Source organism: Podarcis erhardii, assembly GCF_964252035.2.
Source record: "Podarcis erhardii genome assembly, chromosome: 1".
In the NCBI taxonomy this organism is placed as follows: domain Eukaryota; kingdom Metazoa; phylum Chordata; class Lepidosauria; order Squamata; family Lacertidae; genus Podarcis; species Podarcis erhardii.
In genome coordinates, this window is record NC_138497.1 from 43540546 (window position 1) to 43564176 (window position 23631).

A 23631-nucleotide genomic window follows, 5' to 3' on the forward strand; every position below is an offset into this window, starting at 1 on the left:
CAACATTTGTCAGAGTAGCAGGCCCATTGAAAGCACCTGACAGGTCTTATAGATTTCACTGTGTGTAGTCTGAATATGACCGAGTTGGTTATTGCCCATATGGACTAACTTCATTATTTCCCAATATTTAAGATATATTGCCACTTCTTTCAAAACCAGGAACCAACAGCAACAAGACTTGTTAGGGAAGAAGATTCATACTGGGTATGAAAGGAGGCTATGAATCCATTAGTGCCAGGTTTAATCCCTGACGTCTCCAGTTAGGGCCGGGAAAGTCCCTCCCCTGCCAGTGTAGCCAGTATTGAGCTAGATGAACCAATGGGCTGTCTCCATATAAAGCTGCTTCCTATTTCCCTATGGCCTGGGCTGGATCTAGACACATCAAAGAAGCATTTCAGTTTAAATTTGTAAATTTAAACAGGGAAAACGAGTAGAGAAAAACGGGACTCCACGTCACCATCTGATGGCACAATGTTATATCGCACATACAACACATATAAATCGCTTTTTGTTTAGCAGTCTAGCCGAGTCCCAGGACTGCTCAGTCAGTAGGTGCGACATTTTTCCTAGGCAGTGGAACTTCAGGGGCCATATTAATTACTTGTGTTTTCTTGCAGTTTGGCTCTCCTCATGGTTAATCTTAAAGGCCTGACAAAAGATTACTTAAGTCATTTCAGGGGTTGTGTTCAGTGGGGACAGCTCAGCTCCCATATGTGAAGCAGCAGCCATCATTTGTTTTTGATATGTTGTAAAATGTATCTTTTCACCCGTGCTTTCCCTGACCCATAAGACGGAACCCTGTTTTTGTTTGTATAAATTGCCTGAATTCCTGTATTTGTTTTTATACGCATTCATACTACTGTTTCACCGGTTTCATGTTACCTTTTTCTTTTAAAGCTGTTGCTTACTAGATTTATGTTGTATACTGCCTAGATAGGTATTTTTAAAAAATGTATTAAGTGTTTGAAAAATGTTTTAAATAACAAAAGGAATGAACAAATACAACAGGAATGAATTCTGGATGAATTCTGGTAACATACTGCGAGCACAATCCCAAGTGTGCTTGTTCAGAAGTAAGTTCTACCGAGTCCAGTGGAATTTACTTTCCAATAAAGGTGCAAAGCACTACAGCTGAACATGCTACGGCAAGAGGAACCACAAAGAGGAAAGTGTTTGGCATCCAGTTTCTGGTGTGGAATGTTGGGCTTTCTGCTGACAGTAAACAAGGGTTCTGCAGAGCCCTGGTAGGTCCCTCCTCACTCACTATAACCAGATAAACCCCAAGTATATGGGGTTGATGAGCCTTCAGTTGCTCATCTGAAAGCTTATCTAGGGGGCAAATCAGAGAAACATATTGCAAAACGCTGCAGCAGTGTATTTCCTTGTGGACTCAGAGGCCTGTCATTCATTTTTCTGCTCTATTTCACACCACAGCTTAACTTGACTGTTAGTCATGAACTGCCGAACTCTGGAAACCTTCCCCGTCTCCCTTTCCTGCGCTACCTTTCTGTCTTCCCTTAGGTCCACACCTCTTCCTCTTGCCTTGGAAATTTGACACCCAACAACATCTAAGGCAATTAAAATGGTGGGTGGAGATGGAGGAGCCAAAGGACAAACAAGCCAATCCTTTTTCAGCTGCCTCTTAAAAGCTGTTTAGAAACAAGGCAGTCAACAGCTAGATGGAACAAGGTGAGAGTTTGCAGAGAGCAATCGGAGCCAAAAATTATTATGATAAGAGATTGCAGGCCGGAGATTGCCTCTTGCAGCAGACCATAAAGCATGCCCTGAACAACAGGAGTGATGTTGACAGGTTGCCCAGAGACATCTGGCGTATCTAGGCAACCTGTCAGCATCATTTTTGTTGTCAAAGGAGTGGGTGTTTTACAGTTTGATCCAAAAGGCACTCGCTGGCCTCTTTAAGTTTTATATGAAAGGTCAGATTGCCTTTGGCTGAAAATGTTTCCTGCAACTTGAGCATCCTTCCATCCTATTGTTGTCTCTACCATGCCTTGTTTTTAGACACCTGGAATAATGGGAAGAGATGTCAAACCAAAATGAAGAAATGATCCAAAACAAAACCACTCCATTTCTCTGACTGGTGAGAAGACTTACTCAGGTCTGCAGCCTGTTTTCAGGGGCACTGGGGGAGCAAACCTTGGCTTCTCTTATCTTCCATTAGTGGATACATAAAAGCCTTTCTGTGAGCCTAACCTGGATTCTGCCCTTAAATTTTAAGTTAGAAAAAAAAAATATAAACAGATTGCTGCACATAAACCTCATGTGGGCTAGCTTAGCTCTGAGTCATATTTAAGAAATCAGTTCTGATGTAACCTGCAGCATGTGGCATGCCATATTTGTTTAATAACTATTATTGTACTAGACACACGTCAGATCAATCCATCCATGCAGACTAATGGATCATTTTAGCACTATAGATCCAAAAGCAGACATTTATGCTGACACCAAAGATGTTTCACAAACATCCTCAGTCAATGTATAATGCCAGAATCACATTTAGACATTACGCTTGGCAATAATCTCCTATCACCCAAATGTATAAGCAGAATGGAATGTGCCATAGTCTGATTTATTTTAGCCTTATCTGAAAAGCGACAGATCCTGAACTATGACTGACAACTCTTTCTGTTAGAAGGAGTTCTGAAAAAATATACCTCTCTCCCTAGTAGAATCTTTTGTATGCAAAATCACAGCATCAGATTAATTTGTGGTGAGTGGTTTGTAGTTCCTTTAAGGGAATAAAGTAATGGAAGCAAAGCCCCAAGAATTTTGACATGAAGTCAGTCACTACATGGCTAGTGGCAAACATGCATGCCATTCTGGGGGGAGGCCTGCTTTGGGGTCCCCTGTGGAGGCTGGCATTGGTTATCACTTCATGAGACCACAATATATAAGAGTGTAGCCTATTTCCATTACTTTAAAGTGTGTTTTTTTGCAGTTGCAAAAATAGGTCATACTGGGATTATACAAAGGACTGATTCACACTGCCTTGTCTCCATGCAGTGAGCAGGCATTCAAGAGTCCTTAGGACAGGGCTCCACAGTATTGCAGCTCATACTGTCCTACTTCGTTATTATGTCAGTCTATTTATACTGATACAAATAAGCTACTTTTGGGGAGTCTGGTGGTTTGCGTGCCCCATAAAAGAAATACGAAAAACTTAACTTGAAAATGGTCACATTTTACCACCTAGAAAACAGAGTTGGTACATTTAAGGTCCTTGTGTGAAGGGTTGTGTCAATCTTCTGTGTGCATAGCACCATCTGATCTATTTCCCAGTGTGTACAAACCTCCACTAGTTTCCAAACAGGGTGTCATCTATGAGGGGGCAGGGGGAGCCCCCCAATATGTTCAAGAAAGGGGTAGTCATCCAAAATTCCACAGTGATCCTCAAAACGATACACCAGGATGAAGATGCCTCCTCCTTAGGATCGCCAGGGACGCGGCAGGATAAAGCTTCATCCCACACTTCCCTTTGGGGAGGCACGCTGGTGATCGCCACCAGGAATGCGGCAAGGCGTTCCTGTGATCTTTGTTGTAGTCCTGTGCTTCCAGCCACGGCAGAGCTCAGTGGAGGGAGAAGCCAGCCAACCAGCCGAATCTCAGTGGGCTACTTGCCTGGAGGCAGACTCCATATGCAAGATTCAGTCCAATCCTAAGGTCACGAGCACCTCAGTTCATGTAGTCAGATGATCCAGGGGGCATGAAATCTGAGGGTCCAAGGTCACGAGAAACGAGAAGCAGCAAGGTCTGACCAGGCGCGACAAATGTTGCTTCCAGCAACTGACTGAGGCTGGAAACCCTGCTTAAGAAAGCTTGAGCCAGCTGGTTCTCATCAGGAGCAAGAAGAAGAGTTTGGATTTGATATCCCACTTTATCACTACCCAAAGGAGTCTCAAAGCGGCTAACATTCTCCTTTCCCTTCCTCCCCCACAACAAACGCTCTGTGAGGTGAGTGGGGCTGAGAGACTTCAGAGAAGTGTGACTGGCCCAAGGTCACCCAGCAGCTGCATGTGGAGGAGCGGGGAAGCGAACCCGGTTCCCCAGATTACGAGTCCACCGCTCTTAACCACTCCACCACACTGGCTCTCTGATCAGCAGCAGTTGGAGTCATTTCGCCTTCTGCTCCTTCAGGCTGCTGCTCAGCAGGTGAAGCCAACTCCTGGCCCATGACAATCTCTGCCAGGGATGTGCGGGGTGAAACATCTTCGCCCCGCATGTCCCTTTTGCAAAGGTAAGGTGGCTGATGGGGGGGGGGGATGGCAAGCCAAGTCGGCCTGATCAGTTTGGGATGCGTGTGTCATGCATGTGATGTCATGCACAAGCAATGGGCCCCTCAACGCTGGGTGCAACTTGGTGCCTATGTTTCCACATACTGTAATTTGCAAGTTTTTTCGACCTTAAACATCCTAGTGAAGTGTATACATTCAGTACAAGAGCAAAGTACCTGTAACGGTCAAGTTGAAGCATGCTTCAACCATAGCCAGGGGCGCCGACTTATAAAAATATTGGGGGGGCGGGGGCCCATACCGACTTATAAAAAATATTGGGGGGCCCAAGACCTCCAAACCGCTGCTGCTGGGGGAACGAAAGGGGCGAGCCCCGGGCTGCCCCGACCTTAAGTGAACCTGTGAGGGCCCGCCCTTTGCGGCAGCCGATTGGCTGCCGCCGTGGGCGGTGAATATTAATGAGCTAGGGGGAACCCCCGCTTCTCGCGGGGCTGACGCCAGCCCCGCGAGATTGTTGATGGGTCGAGAGCCCGCAACCCCACCCCCTCTCTAGATCGGGAGTGGCTTTGTTTTAACTCATTACTGAATGTATTTTAAAAGGTAACTATCATCAAACAAGGAAAATAAAAAATACCAACATAATTTTGTGATTTTACAAAGCATAATATAACTAATAATTTTCTTAAATTATTGGGGGGGCAGAGCCCCCCCAAACGAATTTTTGAGGGGGCTCGGGCCCCCTCAGGCCCCATGGAGTCGGCGCCTATGACCATAGCTACAGTTTAAGTACACACTAAAGTCCTTGGAAATTAAGAATATCCTTTGTTTGAAAGGGTGGTCCATATCATTCTAGAACATCTGGATATAGATGGAGCCTAATGTCCTGTATTCACATTTCCACACAGAATAAATGGATACTCTTTTTCAAAAGTGATGCTTAATGGCCTCCTGACTATGGGACACCAAACATTCTTGTCAGTGATATAGAGAAACTGAGACTGCAAAAAGTGAATCCTACTTCTCAAGGGGCAGATATATCAATAGCTGATAGTTCAAAGAAAACTACTACCGTATTTTTCGCTCTATAAGACGCACCAGACCATAAGATGCACCTAGTTTTTGGAGGAGGAAAACAAGGAAAAAATATTCTGAATCCCAAAAGCCAGAACAGCAAGAGGGATTGCTGTTCTGGCTTCTGGGATAGCTGCGCGAAGCCTCCTCAGGGCAGCGGGATGAAGGCTCCCCCAGAAGCCAGAAACTAGAACAGCGAGAGGGAGTGCTGCGCAGCGATCCCTCTTGCTGTTCTAGCTTCTGGGATCGCTTGTGCAGCCTGCATTCGCTCCATAAGATGCACACACATTTTCCCTTACTTTTTAGGAGGAAAAAAGTGTGTCTTATAGAGCGAAAAATACAGTATATGGCAATAGGATGAGAGGAATATCTCAGTCAGTAGAGCATGAGACTCTTAATCTTAGGGTTGTGGGTTTGAGCCCAACAGGCAATATATTTTTGAATTGCAGGGCGTTGGACTAGATGACCGTCAGGGGATCTTCCAACTCTACAATTCCTTGTTTCTCTGATTCTATGAAATAAAACAGTTACTCTGTTTTCTAACCACTAGGCAAAACAATGCCTGTCTGAAGGACAGAGATCAATATGAGAAAGGCGGCGTTTTTGTCTGCTCTGGGCAGACAGTTTCCATGGAAAGTCATGCAATGTAATAGGCCCAGTATTTATTCTTGATAAGAATTTGTGACCTTATGTGGAAACTGCAAACAAATAAAGAGTTAAGAGAAAAAGACAACACGCAAATTAGTTGACCTTAGATAAGCCAGCATACTAGACATTCTGAAGCTGCCTATATTTATATTTTGGATTCTGTGTCAGTATGTTTTTCTTAGTGCCCCACTAGTACCAGCAGTGGTATTTTAGAAGAAACCACCTTTTATTTTTTATTATTTAGAATGTTTATTATGTATTCATTATATTTAATTGACCACACTTTATTGCATCAGTACTATGCAGTTTTCAGCATATCAAACAGCTCAATTAGAAATACATTTAAATAAAACAATATCTATCTATCATCTATCTATCATCTATCTATCTATCTATCTATCTATCTATCTATCTATCAATCATCTATCTATCTATCATCTATCTATCTATCTATCTATCTATCTATCTATCTATCTATCATCTATCTATCATCATCTATCTATAATCTATATATTTCAAAATATGCTTTTGCTGGCCAGCTTTGTCCTGTTTGTTAGATTAGGATGTTAATTACAATGTACGAGCGTAATTCTGATGCAGTCCCTAAGCTATCAGGTGTCTTATGTCACTATTTTCTAATGAGATATAGCTGAATAAACCTTTTGTTGTTGTTGTTTTTACAGAAGTGCATTTCAATGGCATGAAAATGTTTTAACTGTGCACTATAAGCAATTTTTAAAAGCAATAATAACCTTGGGCTCTGTCTGTCAATCTAACCTACATCATGAGATTATTGTGATGATAAAAAGGGAGGAGAGAATTATGCACTCCATCCAGTGCTCATCTAGGAAAGAACAAGACAAAAAAATTAATTGAACAAACTTGCTTTTTGCAATCTTTCTTTCCCTTTGCCTCAGGGAAGAAAACTGTTCAATCTACTGTCTGAATTGCAGCGTTTAGAGACTATAAATTTCACCACTAAGCAAAATGCTTTATAAATTGAAAAGTAAGTGTTCTGCAGGGCACTGCTAAATGGAAAAGGTAGCATTGCACTGATTTTTCCTTTTAAAGAGTTACTTGTGTATATACTTGAATATGCACCCATCCTTTAACTAATTCTATCTGTTTCTCTAAAACTGTGAATAAGAGTTTCAAAAATGCTGAATGTGAGAGGATCAGTCTCATCACAACTGACAGGTGCCAATTGCAGCAAGTGCTGGCAACAATTCTGAGTCCTAGTTTCAGCTCTTCCAGTCTGTTTAAACAACGCCATGCAACTGTTTGCAAAAACTTTCCCCCACCAGGCCACTATGTTTCCATGCTTGGAACAGAGGAGGAGGTGCTCTCTGGCATAGCTAGGTAGCATAGCAATGTGGAAGGCTGGCAGAGGAAGGATGGAGAAAATCGGTCCCTCGTTTACCAGTCTGCTCACTCACCTGCATGGAATTCCTTGTCGCCTATGTCAACCAGGTGAGCTAATAAATACAAGGCTGAGTTAGCAATTAATCTTTTGATTTATGTTTGGTGGTTCTTAGTATTGTTCTGCTAGAATAAAAGGCATGTTTAAATAAAATACAGGCATGCAAATATTACACACGCATGAATGTTTGCCTGCACATGTCTTTAACTGCTGACAAGCTTGACAGAAGTTTCTGAGTATCCATTTGTGCAGGATATCCTGTTGCTGGACTAGAACTCCCATCATCTATGACTCTGACCATTGACTATGCTGTTGGGGGCTGATGGGAGTGGGAATCCTATAGTATCTAGAGGGCCACAGGTTCTCCACATTAGAGCAGGGAGATAAATAGATTTTACTGGCCTTGTGAATTTGGAAATGGTTGTTGTTGGAGGAAGGTAAGCAAAGACGATTACTCCAATAATCGAAATACTCTAGTATTTCCTCAGAAGGTTACTGTGTAGCAGATTTAATCAAAATGGGTTTTGTTCCTTCCGCCCACTGAAGAGCGTTAATAAAATGCAACCTTTCTCCTTATCCTTATTAAGGCTAATCGTGTAGTAGTTGACCTAGCTGCAGGAGTAAAAATAAGACACAGTCATTCCTGTCTTCACACATTCTGGCACTGGAAAGCAATACGTAGTGGTTCTTCTGAATAGGTAACCACCCTTTTCTGGCAGGGCTCCAGTGACACTAACAACTTCACAAGAAGCAGAGATTCAAATGTAACAGGCCTCCTCTGCATTACTAGATCTTGATGCTGAGGTAAAGTTTCACCTGTAAGGTTTCACCTATTATGCACCAAAAGAGATTGGCAGCTGTTTCGTGCCCAATTCAAGGTGCTCACATTAGTGTTTAAATGACCCAGGCCTCAAATATCTGAAAAAACCCTCCTTCCATATAGTCCTTCTCAGGTGTTCAGATCTGCCCTCTTGATTGTTCCACCAGCCTCAGAAACTCAGGGCGGTGGTGCTCCAGAAAAGAACATTCTCCATGGCTAGACTTAAGCTACAAAATCCCCTCCCCACAAAGGTGCATCTACCACCTTCACCATACAACTCACAGTGAACGCTGAAGATGCCCCTCTTTGTCCTGTCTTTTGACCTTTGGGATGTATATTTTTAGGACCCAGCTTATTTCTGTGATTGTAAGTCGTTTCAAACGGCTTTTAACGTTGTGCTTTAATCGTTGTAACCCATTGTTGGGACCTCAGGGTTAAGGGCAGGAAAAAATAATTGGCAAGCCCAAGAGGCTCAGTGGTTTAAACCACAACGCCACACGCTACCCAGGTACCCCTTTAAATCACCCTTGGTACACAGGCTGCTTGACGGGTGACAAAAGCCAGTCTTCTCTTCCCTGACTTTTCAAACAATGTTGATTTTTATGTGATCACCCTAAAGTGGTTTTTAAGAGGTTCTTCAATTTAGTTTTTTTTTTTTTTTGGTGGGTGGCAGGAGGGGGAGTAAGCACTGTGGCAGCTATTGAGGAAGCATAATGCGGAAGTGTCCTTCATCACTTTCAACCAGCCAAACTGTGCAGTTTTGCTTTGTTTTAAATCACTTCTACATCAAATCCAAATAAAGTCTCGAGACAAAATCTGCAGAAACTGTTGACATCATTTTCCTGTTATAAGAGCCTGGGGCTATTGGTAAGGGGATGGGCAATGCCTTGAATCTTCTGCTGCATCACACTCACAATCTGGGGACTGCAATTCTCCTGCTATCACACTGCCATTCAGCTGAGGGTGGGGAGCGCCAAGTACCTAGCGCATGGCAGAGGATGGAGGGTTTTGCCAGGGTGGCTCATATCTGCCTTGCAGGCTCCCACCTGCTAGGATGCATCAACTCTGATTCTTCCCATTGTTAAGCTAAAGCAACAGAGAGAAAAGCAAGCTTTGGTCTCCAGCATCAGAAAACTGGATCAAGATAAGTTTCATCTAGTCTAGGATTCTGTTTCTTGCAGTAGCTAACCAGATGCCCTTGGAAAGCCCATAGAAACAGGGCATGAGGATAAGAGCCCCCTCCCCCTCTGTTGACTCACTCCAAATGCTGTTCAATAGAATTCTGACTCTGAATGTGAACCTACAGTTTAGTTATGCTGGCAATTAATCTAGGGGTTTTCCCATACTTCAGCAGGGCAGGCCCTACAGATGAAGAGGCAGGGGGAATTTTATTCTCCCCACCCGCCTTTCTGAATCACAGACATGATCCAAAGTTGACTTTATCAGAGCAAAGTGAAGGATACGGCTAAGGCAGGTGTGACAAAGCTTTGCCTTTTTGGATGTTTCTGGACTACAACTCCCATCATGCCTGGCCACTGGAGCTGATGGGTTTTGTAGTTCAGCAACATCTGGTGGGACGAAGATTCCTCACATCTGATCTGATGTCCGCTGGCCTGCAGCACACATCTAGCTCCTTAAAGGATTTATACATGGAACAAAGAATATGCTTTTCTTGTGATCTTGCTTTTTTTTTTTTTTTTTAAAGAAAAATGAATTACAGCCCTCCCCAGGGAAACACATCTGATGGGCCATTCTGGAAAGCTTTTAGGTACCTCTATGCTTAGGATTTGGGTTGTTAACTTGGATTGTACAGTGGTACTATTTCTGGCATATTGCTGGGTGAGCGGGAGCCTCTCCCAGTCTCACATTGAATGTAACTGATCTGTAGAAAAGATATCATCACCTGGAAAAAAAAGAGACCATGCACATACTTCTGTAACCTAAGAAAATCTTTAATTAAATTTGTTTGTTTTAAAAATGTATTGCATAACTAGACGAAATAAATAATTCTACAGTGTATAATATTGTGCACTACAACCAGTGTGGTGCAGTGGTTTGAGTGCTGGACTAGGATCCAGGAGATCAGATTTCAAATCCCCACTCAGCCCTGAAGCTCACTGGGTGACGTAGGGCCCATAATAGTCTCTCAGCCAAACCCACCTCATAGGGTTGTTGTGAGGTACATGATGGGAGAGAATCATGTACGCCTCCTAAAGCTCCTTGGCAGATATTAAGTAAATAAATAATAAATATGTTTGTTCAATGTAACACATTTCACTGTGTGGGGATATTTGAAGATTCACGGATGAAATGCCCCATGTAAGTCATATTTAGATTTGAAATCAATGGGGGAGGAAACCACAGTGGAACATCTTATTTTTATTTTTGATTGTATCCCGCCCCTCATCGATATATCTCCGGGAGGTTCACAACATAAAACTACAATCTAAAATATATATGATAAAATTAAGAACAACAAACCCATAATCCCTTTCCCAGAACATCGGATGTCAATCAGCCAAAGGCTGCCGTTTTCGCCTGGCGTTTTCCACAGGGAAGAGCGGGCACTAAGAAATGGGCAGTATTTCAATTTCCCATTCTCCCCCTGGCCTGAAAGGGCTTCCAAACTCTTTCCGATCTGCCCGTTCTCTTCCCTTTCACGGGAGGCGGCTGGGGGGAAAGGCGCGCCTCTAAGCATCCTCCCCTTTCCCTTCCCTCTTGCTCGCTCAAAGTAAATAGGAAGGGCTGGGTGTCCAGGCGTTGAATTTCACTTCCTGTCACCTGGAGTCTTTTGTCTCTCGCTGAGCTCTTGCTAAAGGGCGCACCTTGAAGTTCAGGCGGCGGGGAAGGAGTTAATCGGAGAGCCGCGGAAGGGAAACACCCCTCTTGGGCTGCCGCGTAGCCCGTGAGTCAGTTTCACCTGAAACCAGTCGGCAGGTAGTGAAAGAAAAACCCGAAAAGGGAAACAGATCGCAGAGGTCCGAGGGAGGAAGTCGTCGCACAAAACCGAAGGGACGGCGCCCAGGGAGCCTCACTCTTCCGATCCCCGGACACGCGCCCGCCGCCCGCAATTTTCTCCGAGGAGGAACCAAAAGGAAGAGTCGCAGTTGGACTTTTTGGGAACAGGCGAGCCAGAGTTTAAAAAAGAAAAAATCTGGGGCGGGGGAAGTTGTTTAAAGAAATGCTCTTTGGGCTAAAGAGCCACAAGTAGACGGGAGGGGAAACAGCTCCCTTTCAGCTTTCCTAGTCGACGGCGCGGTCGACTCTCCTTGGCGAGCCCGTCTGCGCTTTGCCCGCTTTCCGCTCCTCGAAGCGCGCCGCCCTCGCTCGGCTGCAGAGATCCACCGCCTGCGCGGCAGAAGGGGCTCCGCCTGCGTCACGATGCTCCCCCGTCGGATTCACGTCCAGGCTGGGCTGCTGCTTCAGCTCGTCGCGGCTGCCTTGGTAGCCGTCGGGCAGGAAGAGGCGGCGGAAGGAGAGTCCTTCGGAGACAGGTGCCAGGCCCATTTCACGGCCGGCTTGCCCGAGTTCGTCCTGGACACGGACGCCTCGGTGGAAAACGGAGCCACCTTCCTGTCCTCGCCGTCGGTGGAGAGGGGCCGCGACTGCGTGCGGGCCTGCTGCAAGCACCCGCAGTGCAACCTGGCTCTGGTGGAGAAGGTCCCCGGAGGGGACGGGGAAGACGGCATCCACAGCTGCTTCCTCCTCGACTGCCTCTACGAGCAGGCCTTCGTCTGCAAGTTTGCCCGGAAGGATGGCTTCCTCAACTATGTCAAGAAGGACGTGTACGAGGCCTATGTGGCCATGCGGGGGAAAGGCCATCGGGGTAAGGAGATGTGTGCTGTGGTCGGGGTGTCTTGTGGGACGTGTCGAGACTTGCTCTACTGTGGACAGGAGAGAAGTATTATTTCCCCGCCCCCCAAATACTAGACTCCCAGAGAGACCCAAACAAAGCTGACTGGTAGGCGGGTCAGGGCTGGCAAGGAGAAGTAGGACTTCTACTGGAGTTAGGAGCTGGTTTTTGAAAAAAGGATTAGACCAGGGGTCGCCAACATTTAGGGGCCTTGAGTTTATTCACAAAATGGAGGAAATGTGGTAGGTAGCACAACACCCCCTCCAAATCCTGGGAACTGTAGTTCACCCCTCTCGGGTTCAGTTCTCAGCACAAATTGCAGTTCCCTGTAAGACAGGGTGATTTCTAGTTTTCAACATTGTGATATATTACCAGCTGAGCATTGCAATATACCGATATATCACGAAGGCTGAATTAAGGATGAAACTATGTAGAAGCGAACCCAGGTTTCTTTCTTTTTTGCCCTTTAAGTTTAATGTGTTTATACAGCTGCTGCCACCCTCACAACCAAGTACAGTACACACCACAACCTGTTTAATTGGCTACAGCTAAATGCTTCCTTCGAGCCTAATTTCAGCAGTGGGAGGAGCAGGCACCCTGTGGGTGTCAAGGGTGCATGTGTGCCAAGAGGTGCTACATTGGAGATCCCTGGATTAGCCAAGTGAATTGAGTGTAGGTCTATCAAAGCAGTTTTAACTACTGAGTTGAGCGCCCATGTCCAGGAGCAGTTTATACCTCTTGGGCACAAATGGCAGGGGAAAGCGACCACCTTCACGCCTTGATCATGAGTAACCAGAGGCATCAGCTGCCCCTGGAAACTGGACAGTGGAACCAGTTGACCTTGGTGTGATCTGGAAAAAGTTAATATGCTTTTGTGAGAGAGACTCTGGCCAAGCACTGTTTTGAAAATTTATAAATCCAGAATCTTCAACAGGAGGAAGGGAAAGCACATATATTACCAAGGCTGAAATCTAAGCACAGGGAGGAAATGTCATTGGAAAAATCCACCAGGGAGTTAATCGCATTGAATTTAGTGGGCTTTACTTGTGAGAAAAAGATGCTCAGATTATACTGCATAACTGGAATGTGTAAATGAAAGCTTAAGAACTTTAAGCTTTTTCACTGTGTGATGGATCCTGCCTGAATAATTTAACTGGACGTGTTATAGGGGTGAAGGGCAAGGGTCTGTAGTTTGTTATTGCCTCTCTATAATGGCAGCCTTCCAGTAGAACGTCTACATAAAGATCTTTCAAAATACATGCAGCAGTTTCTAACAAAACTAATATGAGGAGTGTCAGTCAGTCAGGCTCTTCATCAATAACATAGTTCTGTACTTTTTCCTGGAAAAGTGTAATATTACAGGAATGTACAGTTTACTTTAACTATGGAACTTTTCCACATTGTGGCTTCTTGTGTGCATATGCAAATTGTGACCGTGTAAAACATCTATCGCACATCCCCATGCAACATGGATTATGACGCAGAGTAGCACTTTAACAAAAAGAATGGTAAACTCATGGGGAAATGCCACTAAAGGCCTTTCTGCACATGTTGATCTCTTAACACTACAAATGTACATGTGCTGCCCATTATTTGTGTGCTGCCTGCGTATCCTTCCTCAAGACTGGGCTTTTGTTTCAGAGTGATTGCATTTTCCACCCACTAAATGTTATATTTTATAGTACTTTGCAGCCAAGGTGGCCTTCAGCTTCATACTAACTCTAGCAAAGAGTGCCTTGTTCAATTTTTTAGTAACTTGAGTCTTTAAAAATTCATTTTATAACTTGCTTCAAAATTTGCATCTGTGAATTATCGTTATTACTCAAGACAGTAAATTTGCACAAATGTATCTGATCATCATTGGTCAAGCACATACCATTTGAGTGTTGCTGATCTTATAAACATTCCTGCAAATAGCTCCTGCCCCCAAACACACAAACAATGCAGTATTAGACATGCAGGTGAGTATTGCCAGATTTACAAGTAAAGATGATCTGCTTGTACTATTTGATTCCTCTATTGCCTTGCGTGCCTAGGAAAGTACATCCCATTCCACAACAATGCATCTATGGTTGCTGTGATTAGCTTCAGGTTGTGTTATGGGCAACTCCTGGATATAGTCAGTGATGTAATTTTATCAGTCGTCACTAACTAACCAGCCTGCATACCAGCTTGACTATCACTTACCCCAGTGGTTTTCAACCAGTGTGCCGTGGCACCCTGGGGTGCCTTGAATGATGGTCGGGGTGCCACAGGCAACACTAGCCTCTGTCCCTCTTTCTGTCCCTCCCTCCCTTTGATGCCCTCTCATGTCTCTGCCTCCCAAAGGCTTGCACGGCTGTTTATTGCAGCAGCCCTGGCTATAAACTGTACAGGTGAATGGTGCCTCTGGAAGGCACCTCTCTTTGGGGTAGGGTGGGGGGTCAGCAAGAACGGCGGCAGCAGTAGAAGAGGAGGCTGAGGGAACACTCCACAAAGGAGGATGTTCGAAAAGGGGTGAGAGGCTGCCAGCTCTGTGGACAAGGGGTGACCTAACTGGGCTCCTGAGCCCCACAGGGGTGCCGCAGAAAGCAGGTAGTTGCTTAAGGCAGTGGCGTAGCGTGGGTTGTCAGCACCCGGGGCAAGGCAAGTAATTTGCGCCCCCTAACCCTAACTCCCAGGTGTTGCGCCTGGTGCGGCCGACCCCCCCTGCACCCCCCATGCTACGCCACTGGCTTAAGGGACCCGTGGACTCAAAAAGGTTGAAAATCTCTGACTTACCCAACAAGAATAATTCCCCTGCAACAACCCATGATGTGATGCTATACTTCTTACACTCAGTCAAGGCTGTAGGAATGCCCTGTGTCATAACTGGTTGGACATTCCCAATGAGGACATGACTTGGACTTGTGCAGGATTTGGACCAGGGAAACTTTGTTTCTAATACATACTCAGGTTCCTTGTTGTAGTGATAAACCTTTTAGCCCCGTTGACTGCAGACATGAACTTCTGGGGGAATATTAAGGAGTATATCAACAAATAAGAACAGCGCATGCACAGTCATTGAAATGGCATTCAAAGTCCTGCACTACTCTAGTAGAGTCTGTAAGAAGGGATTCTACCACATTTCACTGGGGACAGAAGCACGGTGCCAGGCCATAGGGAACATTTTGAATATGCACAACCCTAGACCTTACTCAGGTCATCTGCAGATACAATGCTGAAGGGTCAAGGGAATGTGATGTACCCATCCATGCCCATAGTCTATTATTTTTTTCCTTTGGCCTAAATGTGCTTTGACTCCTGAATGTCCAGAGACTTGTGGGAGAGAAACGGGAGTTTCAGATCTTGGATTACCTAAGAGAGCTTTGAGTAAAAGCTCATTGTGCACCTATCAAAATATCTTTGTGGGTCCAAACGTTTTAAAAGTGCCGCTTTAAGCATTTAATTGCATGGAAAGATGTGCCTTCCATGAAGCATTTTTTCCATTTCTGTTCTCTAACTATTTGCAGCCTGGCAACAGAAGTATCAAAGTCTTCAAAGAAATCTAAACCTAGGGCAAGGAGTCTCATGGGGATTAGGTCTGAGCCTTCCTGGAACCTAATTGCCTCATGCTGAACCAGGAATGCTTTAATGGAGGAGAAGAATACAGTGCAAGGTCCTGTATTTGGAGGTGGAACTGCAGCTTCCTGGCATCTTGAGTTTAAAAAGGCTCAGGCAGCAGGTGGTGTGAGAAACCCTCTGCATGAAGCTCTGGAGAGCCACTGCCAAAGGTCGCATCCACAATATACATTTAAAGCACTGTTATATTCTTTTGACAGTCATGGAGAATCCGGGGGACTGTTGTTTGTTTTGGGTGCTGACCCACACAGAACTATAGTTACCAGGATTCCCCATGAGTGTTAAAGTGGCATAACAGTGCTATAATAATAATAATAATAATAATAATAATAATAATAATAATAATATAATATTTTATTTTTATCCTGGCCGAGGCTGGGCTCAGAGCGGCTAACATCATAAAAATAAGACAATATACATAAAAACAGACATCCATTAATTAAAATACATCTTAAAATTAATTCAGACAAGTTAAAATCTGGGCAGGTGGCAATTATCAGGTTGGAATTGAGCACTTGCCAGGACCAACTGTTTCCACTGATCATACAAGGACCTGTGAGCGGGTTGGGGGCCTCCTTTGGGCTTGTTTTATACAAAGGAAAGTAAGTCAAACTGCATCCTGCCCGGGACTTCCGGGTTAGCGCGATCTGGAAATGGCGGATTCCCTCCGAGCTGCGGAGGGAATCGGCTTCATCGAGGACGGGTCTTGCCGCGCCGGCGACGCGGGGACCCTTAGAAACCGCAGGCGCTGAAGCCTGCGGACGGGAAGACTCGGTGGGTGCCTTAAGCACCCCCCCTGACCCTCGAAAAAGGGTACGGAGGGCGGTGTGGCGCTGAGAGTCGATCGACACCTCGGTGGAGCGGAGCCGCGAGCCACGACCGGAGAGCGCTGACTTTCTCCCTGGAAATTTGGACTGAAAGAATTAACCCGTGAGTAAATGGAATTTGGCTTTAAGAAATTTTTCCTTTGAATTGGAGACGATCGGAGGGTGTGCTAAAAGGGAGTCCGCACCCCCCCTAACTACGGACAATTTTAAAGCAAAGCTCAGAGAACTAAGGCGGAAAAGATACACTTATACATTATAAAAGAAACTTCTTCCACGATTTAACAAAGGAAGTGTTGTGCTGGAGAGTGAGGAGAAAACCTTTTTTTTTTTCTCTTTTTTTTTCTTTTTTTTTTGCGAAACCCCCCCTCCCCCCGGGACCAGGGAGAATCCCGTGTTTAAGTCTGGTGCAGAAAAACAAGCTGTCAAAAGAACTGTTAAATGGACAGATTGAAAATTTGTTAACTGATATCTCTCTGAACTAAAAGTTAAATTGTAACAAAGTGGTTGGAGACTCGATAGAAAGAAATAAAAAAGATTTGGACTGTTGGAAAAAGTTTACAAAGTAACCAGAATCCCTCTAGGGGGATTCCAAAGCTACTACAATGGCTGCAGATGGAAAACTACAGGCAGAGATAAACAGGATGTTTTATCTTGTGGGAATACTGCAAGAGCAGAGTCTGAGTATGAACAAACAATTAATGACCTTGACTTCAGGAACAAGCAACTCTGCTGAAAGCATGAAGGAACTGACAGGAAAGGAATCTGCAGCCGAAACAGAAAAGATACATCAAGAATTGGAGGAAAGAGAGCAAGGAGAGGAGAAAGAACAATTGAAATATACCAACAAAAAGTCCATAATGGTGGAACGCAAGGGAAAAGACTATTGGATTATCTGGATTACAACACTGCAAAAGATGTTAAGGATGAAGGAGGGGGCCCCTGATGTATCTGCAACACAGGAACTTGAAGGATATAAGAAATATGATTGGGGCTATCCTTTTGATTATGAAAGACTGGTTGATCTTTGGCAGCAGTCCCTATCAAGCATCTATGAGGGAAGAAAAATTGGAGTGATGGAGAATGGTTTCTTTCGAGATTCGAGGACCGATATAAGAGACTTCCAACAGAATCGACGGAGAGGAACTGAAAGGGACTTAAAGGCTCTCGACGTGAGGAATCCGGGCTGAAAATGATGGTTGATTTTTATTTGAAAAGGGATCAGAACCTGGGAAGGGGGGAGGGGGAAATATCTTTATTATTGCTATTTAGTTACAGAAGGGTAAGAACGATGATAAATTTTGGGTTGGGTGAATAGGGTCTATATTTAAAAATGGGAAATCGAGGGAAGGGAATCTACGCCGACCTTAGGGAAAAATTTAAATGTTTATAAGAACTGGGGACAAGAGAAATCGGGCTAATTATGAAGAGATATATTTAAAAATATCAATTATAGGTTAAGAAGAAGAAACTAAAATTTGCTGAACGAATTATGGGAATAGGGATGTATGAAGAGGGGGTGGGGGGGAGTCCGGGGAACAAGGTTAAGAAAATAAGGTGTTGTGATGATATTTGTTTTGTTTTTGTTGTAACTTTTGTGTCTGTGTTTTGTAACGTGTGTTTGTCTCTAAAAAATGTGAAAACCCAATAAAAATTATTATTAAAAAACAAACAAACAAACAAACAAACAAACTGCATCCTGCCCAAAGGCCTGGTGGAACAGCTCCGTCTTTAAATATATGGCATGGAGGTGATCAAAGCTGGGCTAGAAAGATCAATGGGCAAAGGTTTGATCTGATGTAAGGCAACTTCCTATGTTTGTATAGGAGGTCTCAGCTCCAATTTACCAGTTGGATGTACCAATTTACTGTAAAAGCATAAATAAAACATTAAAAAGGAGGTCTTGGTACAGCTAGGAAGACCTTTTATTTTTGCTTCTTCTTCTGTTCGGAATGTTCATGCTTTTCTGTTACTGGAAAGAGGAGGATAACATGATAGTGATGTCGGGTATTTTTGAAAGGTTTTGTCGTGTGTGCATGATGCCATCAATAACAGGTCTTATTTGTGGGCTTTTCATAGGCATCTTGTTATCTGCTGTGAGAACAGGATGTCGGACTAGGTGGGCCTGATCCAGCACTCTCTTCTGATGTTCCTGAACAATCCACCACATTTTTAAAAAATGTAGCTGTTGTAGTGGATGATATATATACAGTATATGAAAACACTAGTTTCCTACTTTCTATACTTTATGCTAGGCATGGCAAATACATGGGCGTGGATGGTTTTGAAGGCTGTGAGAGCAATTTGCCTTGCACTCATTACACATTTCCCTGTTCAAAATTGCTGCAGGATTTCTCAATAGTAACCAAAGCAAATTTAATGCTTTATCTGTTAGTGGGGGCAGTTCCCAAAAAAGTAAGGAATGTAGATGTTTGTGTAAATAGACCCTGTCAGTATACTGAAACATATATATGTTTGTGTGTGTGTGTTAGAAAAAAAGTTGACGTTATTGAAGTTTAACCTCCACCACCCAATTATTATAAGGGGGCTGAAAAACTGTTTCAAGCCAGGAGATGGGAAGATTGGTGAACAATAAACTACGTAGCTCGCAAAATTTGAATGAGTTGGAGACTGTACGCAGTAATACCAATTTGGCTTTCTCCTGTACAAACTTCTCCTTGTGTTGAGGGCATATTCTGAGGCGCCTTCTCTGAATGACTATCATAGATGCCTCCTGGCATCTCCAGATTATGGAATGCCTTTCTGGGAAGGTTTGCTTGGTGCCTGTTCTTCATTTTTACCCAGGATTGTAAATTCTATCCAGATGGGCTTTTGGAGATAAGCTAAACGCTTATTCTTTTGTCTACTCCAGCTTTAATTTGCTTCTTTCCCGCTTTGTTTTTGTGTGTGGCTTAAAAAACCTCTGGATGTTTATGATTGCTGGGGGCTGATTTGTGGGATTGAGATATTTGAAAACAAAATACAATTGAAGCCACTGACAAGGAATGGTGGTGGGATCTGAGCCAGAAAACAAATATATTCTGTAGCTATGACATATGAACTAGGTCAGGAGGTGGGGAATCCCGTGGGGAATGGAAGGCTTGTTCGAACAGGACAAGTGAGTGCATCATTTCCGTTGGGTGCACAGGAAGAGTGAGGTTACTATAGGTGTGTTTCTAGGAGACCGGATTAACAAAGCCCCTGAGCAGTGAGGTGACTTACCTACCTGGCAGATACTTTTTCGTTTACGTCACTTTCTCTCCATGACCTGCCTGAGACTTCTGCTGCGCTGGAGGGAATGTAAGAGACAAAACACAGAAGTTTGCCTCCAGTCTGTACATATCATTAAAATTAATTTTGGCAGGCAAGGCTGTGTGGTTGTCTGACTTAGGCAATGCATATGACCCCACCCAAAGAGTAAGGAATAGAGACCGCCGAGAATGTGTAGAATAGCATCCCGGTTCTAATGAACCCTGCATGCAGTCTCAAGAGGAACAAGTCAGATATACATGTTGTCTACTTCGCTTGATCAGTTCTCCAAGCTTTTTCTCTGGATGTGTTTAGGTTAGTGTAAATGTGAAGGGATATGTAGAGTCAAAAAGGGAGAGGGGACAGCAAAAATGTAGGAGAGTTGACTGTTCAAATGATACAGTTTAGCACAGTGTTTCTCAAACTTGGGTCTCCATAGTTTCCAATTCCCATAATCCCTAGCTAGCAGGACCAGTGGTCAAAGATGATGGGAGCTGTAGTCCAACAACAGCTGGAGACCCCAGTTTGAGAAACACTGGTTTAGCAGCTTTGCACCTCAGCAGCATGTCTCATGCAGTGCATAAGTAATGTGTGCCTAGCTCTCACGTTATTGGCCCAAAGAGCAATATAGCGGTCAGAATTGCAGTAGTAAATAAGCTACATGGGTAATGGAGGAGGCTAGGCCAGAATATAAATCAAGCATGACCTGAAGGATAGCTCAGTCAGTAGAGCACAAGACTTGTAATCCCAGAGTCATGGGTTCAAGCCCCACGTTGGCCAAGAGATTGCTGTATTGCAGGGGGTTGGACTAGATGACGCTTGGGTCCCTTCCAACTCTACGATTCTCTGTTTTTATGTGTTCTCCAGATGGTACTGTGCTCCTAGAGTAGGGATGGAAATGTGTAGCCCTCTAGATGCTGCTGGGCTGCAGTAGTCACCGTCCATGACCATTGGTCATGTTGCAGGGAACCAATGTCCCCACTGTGGAAGGACGTGTGGGTCCAGAATTGACCTCCACAGTCACTTACAGAGATGACTGTGCTCCCAGAGTAGGGATGGAAACCTGTAGCCCTCTAGGTGCTGCAATAGTCATCATCTATGACCATTGGCGATGTTGGCTGCTGCTGGTGATGGGGGCTGGTGTCCAACATCTGGAGGGCCACAGATCCTCTCCTCTGTGCTGGTGGATCATTGGGTTGGATTGAGACCTGTGGGAGCTGACTTCAGAAATTCATCGGGGCAGGGTTCCTTTCTTGCACCCTCAGTTCCCCATCAATAAAATGGGAACAGGGCTGCTGCTAGGATAAATCTGATCATGACTGCAAAGCTTTTGGAGCCCTAAAGAGTACCTTAGAGATAATTTCTAAGAATTGGTACATGCCGCTTCCCAAAGTGTTAGTCTGGCGGAACATGAAGGGTAATAATGGGCAAATTCCATAATGTCAAAATAAGGATGGGCAGTTGGGCCATGCTACTTCCTCTTTGTCATCCTGTAGGCCAAATGCCCCAACTGGTATGTCCAGTATAATTCCAGTATGATTTCTCCAGAGCCTTGCCCAGTTATGGTGGCAAACTTCACCCTCTTGTACAGCCTCGTGATGATCAGCTCACCAAGCACTGCCAATACGGTCACATTGGTTTTTATTTGTTAGCTGTCAAATGCAACCACAGCAAACGCAACTGAGGTTGCAACGTAACATTGCCATGCTCTTCCTTATCCAACAGCCCAAGCTCGATATGTGCCTTGGCTCACATGGGTGGCCTGTTAATTTCTGTAGAAGCTCTGTTCCATCCCACACAACAGAGTGAGGAACCTGTGGCCCCTCCAGAGATTGTTGGACTAGAACTCCCTTCATCCCTCATCACCATTCTGGCTGGGGCTGATGGGAGTTGGAATCCAACATCCTCTGGAAAGCCCATAGGCTCCCCTTCCCTACTGAAATAGATTTGCTTCCTTCATTGAGATTAGCCCTCTTCCCTCTCTTGTGGTGCAGGTGAAAGATCTATGATGATTCTTTTGATCAGCACACATAAGATTTTATATACCAGAATAAAAATGGAATATACACTCAGATGTGCAAAAACAGCTCTGGGGTGAAAAAAGGGGGGGAGGCATTAGCTCAGTTGGTAGTTAGAGCATGGTGCTGATAATGGCAAGGTTGCATGTTTGGTCCCCGTATGGGACAACTGAATATTCCTGCATTGTAGAGGGTTGGAATAGATGATCCTCAGGGTCCCTTCCAACTCTATGAATCTATGATTCTATGTGCCTAAACACTTTCTGCTCAAATGAGAAAACTGCTTTTAGGAATAGATGGGTATTTGCGTACTTGTTTGCTGACCGCTTTAAAAAAAAAGTCAAAAGAAGATGATATATGATTGTGCTGAAGCTGAGCAAAAATAGAAATAAAAGCATTTTGTCTGGAATCTTTAGATGGAATAATATGCCAAAGACTCTTCTCCTTGTTTGTAATTCTTGAGCAATTCTGGCGCCCCCTCAGCTCTTGCCACTTGTTTTGGCTGTTTAGGATTGTTTTTGTTAAGGATTGTTTTGGCTGCTAAGAATTAAGGAATAATGCTGTTCTTCATAAACTGTATTCTTGAGTGCCTGCTGTTTGACTCTTTAGCGATGCTGCTGTGCTCGTTCTGTTTTCTTCATAAAATGGGAATCCTGTGTTTTCCTTATGTGGAAGGGCAGGACCCAAAGATGTTTACTGGCAACAATCTAGAGCCTGCTATTTAAGTTATGACTTCATAGGTTTATTCTGGGTCTAGGCAAACCAGTTCAGTGGGAGTGGAATAATAACCTCCTCAAACTTTTGCCTATGTTTAGAACAGCACCTTCTCCTAATACTGTGAAATACTTGCAAACACAGCCTGCCTCCGGTTTTTCAGTTTATTGGGTGGGAAGAAGTGTCTCCAGAACTGTCACCACCCCAGAATCAACTGCTGGTGACTTTTGGACTTTGATCCTAGGCACTTGCATGCAGGGAAGTGGCTTTTATTGAGAGAGATGGGGATTTCCTTCCAAGGTGTTTTTGCAGTGGAGCCCAGCAATTTGCCGTTTGTTTTCCCAACAGACTTTGCCATCCAGCCTAACCTACCTTGCAGGGTTGTTGTAAAGTACTTTAGCCCCTTCACATTTACCAGAAGAATAAATGGTGGGACACAGAAATTCCTCTTTCCTTTTGATTGCTTGCACCCATTGGTAGCAAGTGTGAATGTTGCTGGACAAAAGTGTGAATCCTGGATTTAATTTTGATTTAGCAACACTCACTAGGCTTGGGCAATATATCAATATACAGTGGTACCTCGGGTTACATACGCTTCAGGTTACAGACTCCGCTAACCCAGAAATAGTACCTCTGGTTAAGAACTTTGCTTCAGGATGAGAACAGAAATCGTGCAGTAGCGGCGCTGCGGCAGCAGGAGGCCCCATTAGCTAAAGTGGTCTTCAGGTTAAGAACAGTTTCAGGTTAAGTACAGACCTCTGGAACGAATTAAGTTCTTAACCCAAGGTACCACTGTATAGTCCAGGACCAGTATGAGGAGCAGACCGCTATGTCGGCTTCACTCACCAGTATATCGCTGGTGAAACTGCCACTGCTCCTGAGTCCCTCTGCTAGCGACTTCCTCTAGTGAGTGTTGCTCTACCCGAGGGGCCTGCAAAGTTTTTGTGGCTTGGGCCGGTTCACGGTCTCACAGACGCCGCGGTGGGCTGGAGTGTGTGTGTGTGCGCATGCAGGCACAAATGCTCCTTTTGGGGTGGAGGAGGCGTGCACAGCTTCCCATTGGCTGCGGAAGCTTCCTGCAGCCAATGGGAAGCTGGCCAGCGTCATGGAAGGTGGTCCCCGCTCTGCTCTGCGCCAGATTAGCGCGGTGCACAGGAGCTGACCAAA

At 44.5% G+C, this 23631-nt stretch overlaps 1 protein-coding gene across 2 annotated transcripts in view; it reads left to right on the forward strand.

Moving 5' to 3' along the window:
- Positions 1-10200: 10200 nt before the first annotated feature.
- Positions 10201-23631, forward strand: part of SPINT1 (serine peptidase inhibitor, Kunitz type 1) — a 35732-nt gene continuing 22301 nt past the window's right edge. The window contains exon 1 of one of the 2 annotated variants that reach the window (XM_081862557.1): positions 10201-12032. In XM_081862557.1, coding sequence (XP_081718683.1) covers positions 11588-12032 — 445 coding nt within the window. In that variant the 5' untranslated portion in view covers positions 10201-11587. The remainder of the gene's footprint in view (positions 12033-23631) is intronic. The other variant, XM_081862556.1, reaches the window with a different exon arrangement.